Genomic DNA, 12,409 nt, shown 5'->3' on the forward strand with positions numbered 1-12,409 from the left:
ACTTTGCATAGTTGTGTAACCACTCAACAAACGCCTATACGACTCCCTTCGGCACCGTTCGCAGGCGCACATCCCCGCTCAATGGATGAAGCGCGCGAGCTTCGCCCGGCGCGCGCGCGTTATCGGACGGGATTGAACCGCGCGCGCTCGCGTGGTCGCGGAAAAGGCCAACGTAGGGAGTACAAAAGCAAGAGTGGAGTCAAAGTGGGAAAGAGCGTAAAGCGAAACAACTTCGATTTCCGGCGGCCGCGGCGGGGCCCCGACGCGCCGCCATCCGCGGAAGCGCGCGCGATGGGTTTGCGCCTGGTGTGGTCGCGGCGATCGAGGCAGGCACGCCAGGGGGGCGACGCTTAGGGGTCCCTCCTCCGGCGCGAGTGACGGCAACGACGACGCTGCCTGCTTGCTGCCCCGGGGCGGCGTAATCGCGGTGTCGTGCGTATTGATCGCCGCCCACGCTCGCACGCCGAGCGGCCTTTCCAGTTTCTCCCGTGGGGAAGATGGTGGGGGTCGTCGCCGTTCGCGCGGGCGCGCGTGCGAGAGAGAGAGAGAGAGAGACAGCTTGGGAGCGAAAATGAGTGCGCTGGAGAGCGAGCGGGCCGCTGCATGCATCGACCACGCGAAGGGTCGTTGTCGATTTCGGTGCTGCGGAGCCGCGATAGCACATCATTCGCAGAACGAGCCGTCCGATCGAGTCTCTGTTGGAAGGCCGACAATGCAAATATTCACCGATTACGAAGAAGGCGCCAAATAAAACGACGCACGAAGGAAGGCGACACGGGACAACCACGTAGGCGCTACGTGTTTCCAGTGTCGTCTTCCTTCGTCCGTCGTTTCGTTTGGCGCCTTCGTCGTAATCATGTATAACCAACTCGCCCACCAACACGTGCTCGCTAAATATTCACTAGGAGGAATTTTCTGCTGCGAATGCCAAGTTACCGAGCCGATCGGGAAAGTCTCCTAGCTCTCGGCTTCGAAGCACCTGTTCACCATGTGCCAAACTGCACGACCAATCTTACATGCATAAAAGAGTTTTCATTACATTTCATCATATTAAAGTGTAGTGTTTGTTCTTCCTCATTGGAAACAAGGCTGCAGAGTCACTTTTCAATCACCATGGCTTGCATATATGGACAGACACAGATGCAAATCTTTTAGATATGGCATAACTGATGCAATGGAGCCATATTTTGAGCAATTCATATCATTTCCCAATCTTTTTGCCATTCGTGATTGGCTCTGCTTTGCTGAGTGACGATGTCACAACATAACTGGCATTGGTCACTCAGCACGACACATGAGACAAAATTAACAGAAAATGAACGGGAACATTATAGAGCACAGGTACTCGTCAACTTATCGAGGCAGTCACTTGAGGCAAGTAGCAGTCGCATCTGGAGCAGTTTAGCTTAGGACATTTAAGGAAAATGTGCAGATATGCAGATTTCAATGCAGATATGCAAATGTGCAGATATGCAGATATGTGCAGATTTCAGTGTGCAGAGACAAGCACACTGAAAACTGGGTGTGCCTGGTATTCCCTTTGCTACAGCATGGTAGGTGACCGAAGGAGACTGGCCATGGGCGCCTGAAGTCAAGGGGGCCGGGTAGTGACGAGGTGCAGCATTGCAAAATTTGACAATTTATTTGCATCATGAAAGTCAGAACCCAGTGAAAACACTTTGCCCATGGGACACTTTGGAGAGAAATAGGACATCTGCTGGACGTCTACCCCTACAATGCCTGCCCCTTGTGCGGCGACACGGCAACACTCACACACGTGCTGTAGGAGTGTAGAAACGCTCCGCCCGACTTTACCTCGGACAAGTGGGAGAGGACCCTATGGAGCCCGCTACTCCAAGACCGGCAATGGGCCGTCCAGCAGGCTCGCACGGCGGCTGCCAGGTACTCCCTGTCGATCCCTGCGTGGGAGATGCCCACTGCGCACTGACGTGCGTCCCGCAGGACCTTTAATAAAGTTTGTCCAATACAGTCCACTGGTTGTCCAAATTTGGATACCCTACCACGGATGTCCCAAGGACATTGTCATGGACCTGTTTCAGATATCCTACCATCCCAAACGAGCCTTTTTTGACATACACACATGAATATCTGTCCTTCAATTGAGGCTTTGTCTTTGAGTTTTCTTGTAACAGAATTATGTTTTCTCACATGTTTGAATTGCAATCCAGAGATACCATGCCTGCAGCTCATGCCTACATCGTACCTTACGAATTTTCTGGCATAGTTTGAAAACTTCAATCAGTTCAATAAGCCACTTGCACTTGGCGGAAGGTCTAGAAAGGTGATGATTGAGTATCCTGCACTTCCACTCACGTGCATGTATGTGTGATGTACACATGTGCACAAAATGTATCTTCTTGATGTGTGGGCACTCTGCATGTTGCATCTATAACACAGCGTGTGCTGCTACCATAATAGGCATTGTGGCAAAGACAGCAGAAAAGGCCCTGGCATATGTCTGTAAAATGTATGCAGCATATCCCCATGATGTCCCCTGCAGACATGCAAGGGAGATCTGCAGGACATGGAAAGTGTGGTCAAACGGTTATGTGAGGGAAGCATTGGTAAAAACCTCTTTGTCACTAATTTCTCTGTGAATGTTTCCTTGAGGCCAGTGGTCTAGTTCACCTTTGCAACACGTGCCAAATTGACCATTGCTGAACCACCACAATGGAGTGTGCGTGTGTGTGTATATATATGTATATACTATGTATAGAGAGAGAGAGAGTAGGTGGCACACAACTCGGTAAACGTTTCTGGCCGTGGCATGGCTTTTACCAAAGTATCCCTTTTTCAACATACTTTTTCTGTAGACAACAGGATTCATAAAATTGCGTGTGTGCGTGTGTGTGTGTGTGTGTGTGTGTGTGTGTGTGTGTGTGTGTGTGTGTGTGTGTGTGTGTGTGTGTGTGTGTGTGTGTGTGTGTGTGTGTGTGTGTACATACATTGGCTCCATATAGATGGGTTGATTGTTGCCATTAAGGGGGGACACTGTTCTTCAAATAATGTTAATGATGTTTTCCATCAATATTCATGAAACTTTCAATTCTTGTTAAGACTTTTGTGCTGATTTCAAATATGTAATTATTTTTCCAATAGGCCATTTAGTTATGAAGATAAATGAAATTCATTGTTCATAATTTGCACAAACAATAGGGGGAAAAAAATGTGCTACAAAATTCATATTGGCACATGCCTGGGTACTAGAAAACATAAGGAACACAATGGTAGGAATACTATTTTGATACATCAAATATTAGCAATTTTATAGCAATTCAATCTTTACTGTTCGATTTGTGGCTACCCCACTGTCTGTTCTAAAACAGAATAGAAAATTTTTAAAGCATAAATTCCAAAATCTGACCCTACCATTGTGTACTTTGCACACTCAGCTACAAGCCACAACAAAAATTATGGCTCTATCTGCTTTGAAGGCAGACGTATCGCCGCGGCAAATCAGCAACAAGTCAAAAGTCGGCGTTTCGAGAAAACGAGAAGAAAGGAATACATTCACTTTTAATCAAAAGTACAGAAATAATTTTGCATTATTTTGCAGTGAAAGTGGCTAAAAGCCACCAGTAATGTAGTCGCTCTGACCACGGCCACCCAAATGCGGCAAAAACATCGTTTGGCACCTTTCGCCGATTCCCGGTGGCTTGCATCGCGCGCGCGGCAAGGTTGTCGTTCACGCGGGTCGAGCTCCACGTCGACGCGATATCGCCGCAACACGCGCACGTGATAACGATCTTTATGGCGAGGCCAGATTACCGTTCGCTTTTGCCTCCTGCGACGTTGCCGCCGCACACCTTGCGCTTGACAAACGACATCAGTGCGTTCACGGAGTCCTACTGAGGATAGCGAAGCCTGCCTCGGCGTCGACTGGCGCGGCCGCAGCGCCGTCGGCGCGAGTGAGCAAATCCAACACCCGCTTTGTTGCTGGTGTTGACGCAAGAACTTGAAGTTTATTTGCGCATTCATCTCCCTCTGCAAAAAATCCGCACGCCGCGACATTGCAGCGTCACGCCGAACGCGGCCACTGTCCGTAACGATTTCACTCATTTGTGAGCTGGCTAGGCCTACTTCGGCATCGTCCGCGGCTTCGGTATCATTTGCGGTTGGCGGCGAGCTACTCTCGATGCCTTCAGAAGGAATGGAGCGCTTTTGAAAGTTATAAGCTGATCGCTTCTTCGTTTTGCCGAACTTCCCCGGTGGATCGGACATCGTTCGGCATGTGCCAACAAACCTACGAGACGCGCCGTCGCGTCGCCTGCGGAGTGGAGCAGACGATGGGAACCTCGCGCAGCCAACCACAGCACACGCTTTTGGTCACGTGCGCTAGTCAACGAATCGGATCACGCGTTCGGCCTTTTTTCTTCCCCGGATTTCAACGTCACTGGCGTACCGACGGAGTCACTTTTGGCGGGAAATTAAAGAAGGAAGGCTCCTCTTTCCTACGAGACCAAGATGGCTGCGATCGCGCGCATAGAAAAAGAGTTACGCGCCGCGATAAAAAGGGCTGTTTTTGCGCGGAATTCAGCTCACAGTGATGTTATAAATTGATATTGCGGACGAAATACTCGTCCCTGAGATTCGAAACTTGGTGAATTAAAGGAATATTAGCTGTAGAATTCGAAAATTTCATTTTCAAAAAATCGATTTTTTCGCGATTTTTTCGCCGCAAAGACCCGTGTCCCCCCTTAATTTTTTGGTCTGTGAAATGCAGTTTGCAAGAGTTGCTCTTCACTGCTTATGTTCATGGCAGGCATTCTTTTGTGCAGGGCAGCCATGCTGTCAGCATGCCAGTAGGCAGCCGGCGCACAGCTGGCGAAGGCCGCCAGTGGGCTGAGCCTGCAGCAGCAGCTGTGACGACGCATGAAGCCCGCAAGGCGCATCGGGCTAATCTGGCCACAGTGGCAAGGTGCCGTGCAACCCCTGGCATGCGTGGATCATCGGAGAACAGAGGAAACAATGTGAGCACCAAGCCAGAGAAACATGTATAGCACATTCTTTTATAGTTAGAACAAATAAAAAAAAAAAATCATCTGTGTCAGATAGTGTAGATGTTACTTACATGACAAATCACCGTGACCAGGTGGCTAAATAAGAATATTTACTAATTAACTTTTTATTTATGGACTTTAGGGCAGATGTTGTAATTGCGAAATTAAAGAAAACAGTATCCGTAGAGGCAGGCTTGCTTAGTGGAAGTTGTAAGATTAGCATTACTTTTGCGATATCCGGCTTAAAAGGGGCCCTGAACCACCCGTCGGGCTATAGTCCGCAGGTAGCACAAACTGCTGTGAACATCTCAGCCAAGTTTTGCTGTCGTATGCGATGCATGGAGCTCACAAAAGGAGCACGAAGTCGCCTTTCTCTCAAATGCTCTCTCTTCAAATAGAAGCCTACTCACTCTCTTCTGGACGCTTTATTTTGTAATAAAGGCAATTCCCATACATGGCTGCTATTGATAGCTGCGGTCGACTACACAGCATAGATACCGCGGCTGCCGCGGGGTGCCGCCACGAGTCCACTGGCTAAGTGCACTGCAGCTCGCTGAGGACAATCACATATGGCTTACGCTTAGCACATTGCAGGCACCAAAATCGGAAGTCGTGGCGTCTTTGTTAACATCCAAAATGAAATTTGAACTGCACGCCACAGTGACATATAGAAGGCGGAGTGTTGTGGGCATGCCCCACTTTGCCGTAGCCTTCGCAGTGCAAGGCACTGAAGAAGGAACGAGAGCACAGTGGAGGCCATGTTTGATTGCCAATAAATCCGCTTCTGTTGAACGCATTGAAGTACTTTTGCAGGCAAAGTATTTCAGAAATAGCCTATTTTTACTTTGTATGCCTTTCTCAACTTCAATAAAAAATTGTTCAGGGCTCCTTTAATCCCTTAACAGTTTTGGACCAGCAGCTCTCACCATTTCAAACAATTGTATGAGTGTGGCTCGTCCTTGTGGTATTATCCCTTGAACATTTTAAATGAGAGGCGCTCATCTGCGGCTTGATTGTGTTTCCATCGGCAGACAGCAGCATGCCCAGTGATTTCTTTCTTGTACATCTGGAGAGCGTTTTTCATGTGGCAACTGGCATTTTCATAATGGCGTCTGACAGAGGTGATGTGTGTATCACTGGCCCGTCTTCTGGAAAAAGAGAAATTTCTTCATCGTCTTCTTGCGGCAATGATGGTTCAGGCATCGAGGTATGCATAGTTTCAGGAAGTGAAGACTAATGTGATTATGACTGAGGTCAGCAACTCTTTGGACAAAAGAGATGAATAGAAAAGCTCACAGGACGACCTCGCAAGCACATGTCTGTGGACTAAAATTGACCTGAACAGCATTCCGACAAAGCCTCCTCTGTTTCCTTTTTTTCTGTACCCAGTAAGAAGTTTATTGTAAGCTCGCCAACTGATTTGTTTGAATATATTGAGTGTTTTTTAGAGGAAGAGCTGGTATTAACGATAATTGATGAAACCAATCGGGAAGTGACTCTGTGTGATCCCTTGTTTTGAGCTGTACCGCTGCCAAACTTCCCTTTGTTAAATAACGCACTGTTAACATGCGCAGCTAATGTGACAAAGACAAAAGAATTTCTTTGTATATTCCTTTCATAAATTTGTTGATTACTAGCAGGTTGTTGGTGCATTTATACTATGCAAAATACACTTCTGTAACCTACTTTTATTTCTCCTATGAGTCGGTTATCTTTTTCTGCCTCAAAAACTTGCATTTTAGAACAATGTTATTCACACTCTGCAATAAATAAAAAATAAGCATTCTGGGTAAGAAATTTGTTGATAAAATGCAACGACGAGGTTAAAGTGCACTGCGAAATGCATTGTTGTTCCAGTTAACAGTTTACTAAAAGCATGCATCAAGCAGCTTGAGATGATCTTAACTGTAACACCAATGCAGTTTTTAGCAGTTTTGGGGGACAGGTATCTTGAAAGTTGCACTAGACAGGATTCCTGTTATGCAGATATGGCTTCACTACTGCAAGACTTTAATTTTTCACTTGCAACATCCAAGCTAAAGAGAATAATTAAAGAGTTAATTAGCAAACATTTTTAATTAGCCATGTGGACATTGTGGTTTGTTGTCCAAGTAATTCACCCGATAGGCCAAAATGTGCTACTATGAGCTCCACATCATAATTTTTTAAAAATTTGTTCGCAGTTAAAAAGAAAGACATGTCATAGCATTCTTACTACTGTCATTCTTGAGCCTTTTATGCACAGAATGTTCTTCCTGCAAGAAATTCGTTTGCCGTTGATTAAACTGTGAGTACAGACTGTGGGAACAGTGTCGAGCAGGAGTGCCAGGAGAATGCTGTGGGTGATTGTCGGCTTGTTGTTAGGCAAATTGCACTAAGACACAGACCAACATATGCAGGTGTCTGTGAGGTAGAATTATCTTCATTACATTGTTAATGTTCTAACGTACTCAAGTTTTCATCATATATTTTGAATGTGCCTTACAAGTGTGATTCTGTTCGTCGACTGTTATGTTTGCGTTATTAGTTTTCCAAGAACCATTTTCAAAAGCCAGTCATGCTGTCGCTTCTGTCAAGGATTGGTTTATTAAGTAGACGAGCTGGTTGCCAGTGCAATGTCAATTCTGAGGCATGCTAATTTTATTTTTATTTTCTTTCGTCATGTAGGGTTCATACATGGCCATGAGAAAGCTGGACAAGCCACGGTTTGCCAGTCCACTAAGAAAGAAAAACTCAATGGTGAGAGCATGCTGTTTGTCGCATATCAAAAAATATTGGAAAGATACAGTAACTGTGAACATTTACTACATTCATGGCCAGCTTTATTGTAGCTGTGAAGAGAGGGAGAAAGAGAGGACGTAGAAAGGCAGCGGTGTCAATAGTTCTGGTTGGCTACCCTGCACAGGTATAGGGGGAATAGAATGAGAGAACAGGAGCACGAACATCGGGGGTTGGGAGCTTCTTTGCTTCTCATATTGGTTAATTTTCGGTTCAGTTTCGCTACCTACAGCACTACCACAACTTAAAAGTAAAAACCTTGAGGCAAAATGATATTTTGCCTGTCATGGCTGTAATATGCAAGATGAATCAGCAAACAAGAAACAACTCTATTGGATAATTTTCTTTCACTTTCAGATGTCGTGAGGCAAGGAGCACTTTATGTGTTAGAATTCCCATTTGTTTTGATTTGTTGTTTACATGTCAGTGTGACCCTCCTAGGGTTGTGACCCTTTATGGTATGATAAGGAGGAACACTAGTAAGTTAAATTATGTAAATGTTACTACACTTCTGGAATCGCCTATAGGCCACCCATATTGTCAGTGGAGCCTTTGTAAGCCCTAACAGACACAAAAGCTTGAGGGATGCTTAAGCTTTGCTGTTAAGAGTGGAATGCAATAGCATTCAAAGATGCCCGACTGTTTCTCACGCTTCACGGAAACTGCAGTTTATGTAGTCATAATGTTTACCAGGAAACGCTGGCAGCAAACGCTATGCACAAAGGTGAGCTTTCTGTTAGAAATGCGGCCTCCTGCGTGGGCTGCGGAGGCGCGGAGGTGAGCGCCGTCTGGATGGTGGTGCCAGGAACCGGGTGGGCCACTCTATGAATAGTAGGAATACTGGAAAAGGGGTTTGTGTTTTAATTTCCATGTAGCAGAATTATGTTTTCTCATATATTCAAATTACAATCTTACAATATGTCTGTAGGTTGTGTGTAAGTCATACTTTACACGATTTTTCTGACACACTTTACTTTGAGAAATTCAATTAGTTCAGTAATGTCTTTGTGCTACCTGAAGGCCTGCATGGTTGGCCCGGAGAAGTTTCTGTAACGCAGCTATTGCTGCCTTAACATTGGATCTTGTACTGTCCTGTGACTGGCGCAGCATTGACTTAGTCGCTTTTATGCCATTAAACTCAAATTAATTAAATTAAATCTGAAGCAGGCAAAGTCGACAACAGCAAAATCATTGCAAGAATAAATTGTGCCCCACTGGAGTTTTCGCTCTTTACTCTGCAAGACTCAGATTTCACTTGCGGTTGTGAAAACCTGAGTAAGCTTGTCCCGAAAGGTAAATCCCGTTAAAAAAAAAAAAGTGCTGCCGCACACCTTTTTGCTACAATATCTTCAGCTTGGCAGGTACGCATGGATGAGAATGAAGGAAAACTGTCAACATTTTTCAGCGCACAAAAAAAAACTATTAGATAGGTTTAGCTTGACGTTTACTGTCCGTTTAGCCCAGACCAGTATATGCACCATGGTGTGGTATACAATGCTCATGCCAGTAGCAAAATACAGAATGTTGCCCTGGCTCCAACAGAGCCAATTTAGGCGTACCATGATGGTGTGTTCACTTTGCTTTGTCGCTTTTGCCTGAAAACGCACTCGCACATCTTTTGGAGATCCGACGGCACAGTGGCAGCAACGCCAATACTGATGGTGCGGACGCTCTGTGCGAGCATCTGTGTAATTCATAAAATAATTATAAAGCATTTCAAAGTGAGCGCTCGGCCTTCTCACATTTGTGGACTTTAATGCACATAAATTGTGCTGTGTGCATGAAAAGAGTGTAAAAATCCATGATACTTGTCAGACATCACTGATAGAATGGTTTTGGTGCAAGGTCACAAAACGACAGTTCAGCCTTTCTTTCCCTGCTAACAATGAACATTTTTCATTTAAGGGAATGCAAATAAAAATGCCTTGAAACAACAATGTGCCGTGAAAGATTTAGTGTTTGGCTCATTGTCCCTTTAAAGGGGCCCTAAAGCACTTATAACTAATCATAGAATAGACTCACTATTAAAGTATGTTGTCCCACGAATCTCATGGCGCAAACATTTTTTGAATCCTTCAACTATAACAAATTATTGCACCAACACCTGGCTTTCTGTGTCTTTTAATCTCTGCTAGCATGCTGGAAGCTACACAGCAGAGAAACCAAAAGGGCAAAGCCCCGGCCAAAAGTTTAATGTCGCGGTGGCAAAAGGGCTCATTACAGCACCACGTGATAGCCACAGTAGACTACGCTACGTTGCCATCTTGCAACACTGATGCAGCTATGCGCAGTGTAATTTATTTAACTCAAAATTAGCAATTATGTGTTATTGAGAATGTTCTCGCAATCACGAAATCAGCCAGTAGTGTTGGTCAGTCAACAGCTTTCGATCAGCTTTCGATGTCGACATTGCGAATGCAAGGGCAAGCACCTGTTCGCTGCTTTTGACAGGACATTGTGAATTCCCTGCTGTATGCAGTGTAATATTTGGCTCACATGTTCACAGGAGCCTCATTAACAAATCGGCAACATTTTCTTGCTGTGTTCAAGAAGTGTTTCAGGGCCCCTTTAATGCAGTCTCAAAAACTAGTTGTTTTACAGCTCAGACTGTGTAAGTAAGCGGTAAGGAAAAGACTTGCATCGTTAAGCTGCTCTGAGCATTGAAGCAATTGGAACAAATGCTACCATCTTCCCTGGCACCATTGGTATTGCACACACACACACACTATGTTCATAGTGTGTGTGTGTGTGTGTAGTGCACATGATTGACCTTGCCAGTGCCACCAGTCTTGTGTCTGTATGTGCAACAAAATCTCTTGTGACAGGGACATAATATTGCTACTATTACAGATAGAGGTACTGTGAATGGTTTGGTCTACAACAGAAATATAACCACGACAGAAACAAAGACGCCTTTATGTTTATGAAAATGCAACAGTAAACAAAAGACAAATATGCAACCAAGCTGTAAGGCATACAAGAAGAAAATCTGGTTGTTTGATAATTGTTATTGCGTAAAAAAAAAATGGTAACAGGCTGGGCAAATATATTTGGCCATCCTGACCGGGTCAAGTAGGGAGCCGTACTGAAAAGTCGGGACTGTCCTGATAAATTTGGGTCTGTTGGCAACCTTAGATAGTATGCAAGCACTTTTGAATTCATATATCCATTGACATGTGACCAAGAATCCAACCCGTGACCTTTAGCTAGAACACCACTGAGGCACGTCCAAGCACATACATAAATAGTAGTATGCATTCCTCACGAAAGCAAAACTGAATACTTAGTTACCCGAAAAACAAGAATCAATTTGAGTCTGTCCAGCAGTGTTTTTTCTTGAATGATTTTTTTTTTTTTTTCTCCTGGTAACTTTGGCTCCTTTACCACAAGAAGTTGTCTGCGAGTGTAATGGAAAGAGAAAGCACATACAACTGGCACTTCAACTTGCCCTGAGACATTTGGATGCTTTTGTTGAACTTCAAGGACATGCACTCATGTGTCCTTCTGGAAATGCGCTATTCGTGTTAATGGCAGCCAGCATTTTGATTGGTGCTCAGCAAGCAGCGGTGTCATTATTGGGGTGTTGATGCAGTATGCAGTCCAACATACTTCAACATGCGGCAAGCTGCGCAGGTTTGTTCTATGGTGAAAGTGCATTGCACGTAATTTACAGGTTTCTCTGTGTCTCTGTACAGTTGCCCGATTCTTTAATAATGTCGGCGCTTTGCAATGGGACATACACAGTCACAGTGAATGGAACATCCTAGCAGACTACACTGTAACATGTGCGCTTTAATGACGCCACCACGTCTACCCCATCACAAGGTGCTGGTATTATTAAAGAATTGGGTGGCTGTACATGAAAAGGTGTCATGTGCTTGGTTATGCCAGAAGAACTTGCCTGTGCGCTGACCTTTGCCACTTTGTTGTTTGCAGACGAATGAAGAAAAAAGACTGTTAAAACGGCCGAGGGACTCTGGCAGCTTTGGTGGTTGCGACAATGACACCAGCCTCATCACCAGCGGCCGGTGCATACAGCAGGCTCGGCAGAAGCCAGGGCGCCAGTGTTGCAAGAAGGCTCGCATCTTTGTCACAGGTGCATCTGTGTGACTTTTCATCTTTCTTTTCTTCACATGTTCATTTTGTTGTGGTAATTAATTGGGATTATGAGAACAAAAGACCACCGTACTGACCAGTGTGTTAAGAATGTCTACTAAAGCAACCGACAGTTTAAATCCTCAAATGAGATGGCTCTGTTATAGGTATCCTTCAGCTCACGGTTTTAGTTCATAAGTGTTGGTCGTTAGTTCTAAAAGGTAGAGTTGAGATCAATCACTTTGTCGATGTTGTCAAGCATAGTGGCGACAAAGTGATGTTGCCAAGGTTCTTTATTTCGCCCTTCCTGGCTTATCCAACCTCTTCTAGTAAGAGAGGCTTATTTAGTATTCTGGAAGCTGCTTACTGATCTAGCTTAACTTCCTCCATGGCGTCTCTATAACACTACTGTTAGTGAGGCCTCATAGATTATCCTTATAGGATTTGAAAACCAGCAATATTAGTTTACGACAACTTAAATTTATTTGTGTGCTTTTTTATCCTAGGTGACTGAT

General features: G+C 44.9%; 1 protein-coding gene across 1 annotated transcript in view; it reads left to right on the forward strand.

Moving 5' to 3' along the window:
- The window catches only part of LOC126531259 (uncharacterized), a 47,323-nt gene that overhangs the window by 15,197 nt on the left and 19,717 nt on the right, over positions 1-12,409 (forward strand). The window contains exons 2-4 of the mRNA XM_050178709.2: positions 4,800-4,991; positions 7,689-7,760; positions 11,736-11,895. Of these exons, the coding sequence (XP_050034666.1) occupies positions 4,818-4,991; positions 7,689-7,760; positions 11,736-11,895 (406 nt within the window). The 5' untranslated portion in view covers positions 4,800-4,817. The remainder of the gene's footprint in view (positions 1-4,799; positions 4,992-7,688; positions 7,761-11,735; positions 11,896-12,409) is intronic.

This window comes from Dermacentor andersoni, chromosome 5 (assembly GCF_023375885.2).
Source record: "Dermacentor andersoni chromosome 5, qqDerAnde1_hic_scaffold, whole genome shotgun sequence".
Lineage (NCBI taxonomy): Eukaryota > Metazoa > Arthropoda > Arachnida > Ixodida > Ixodidae > Dermacentor > Dermacentor andersoni.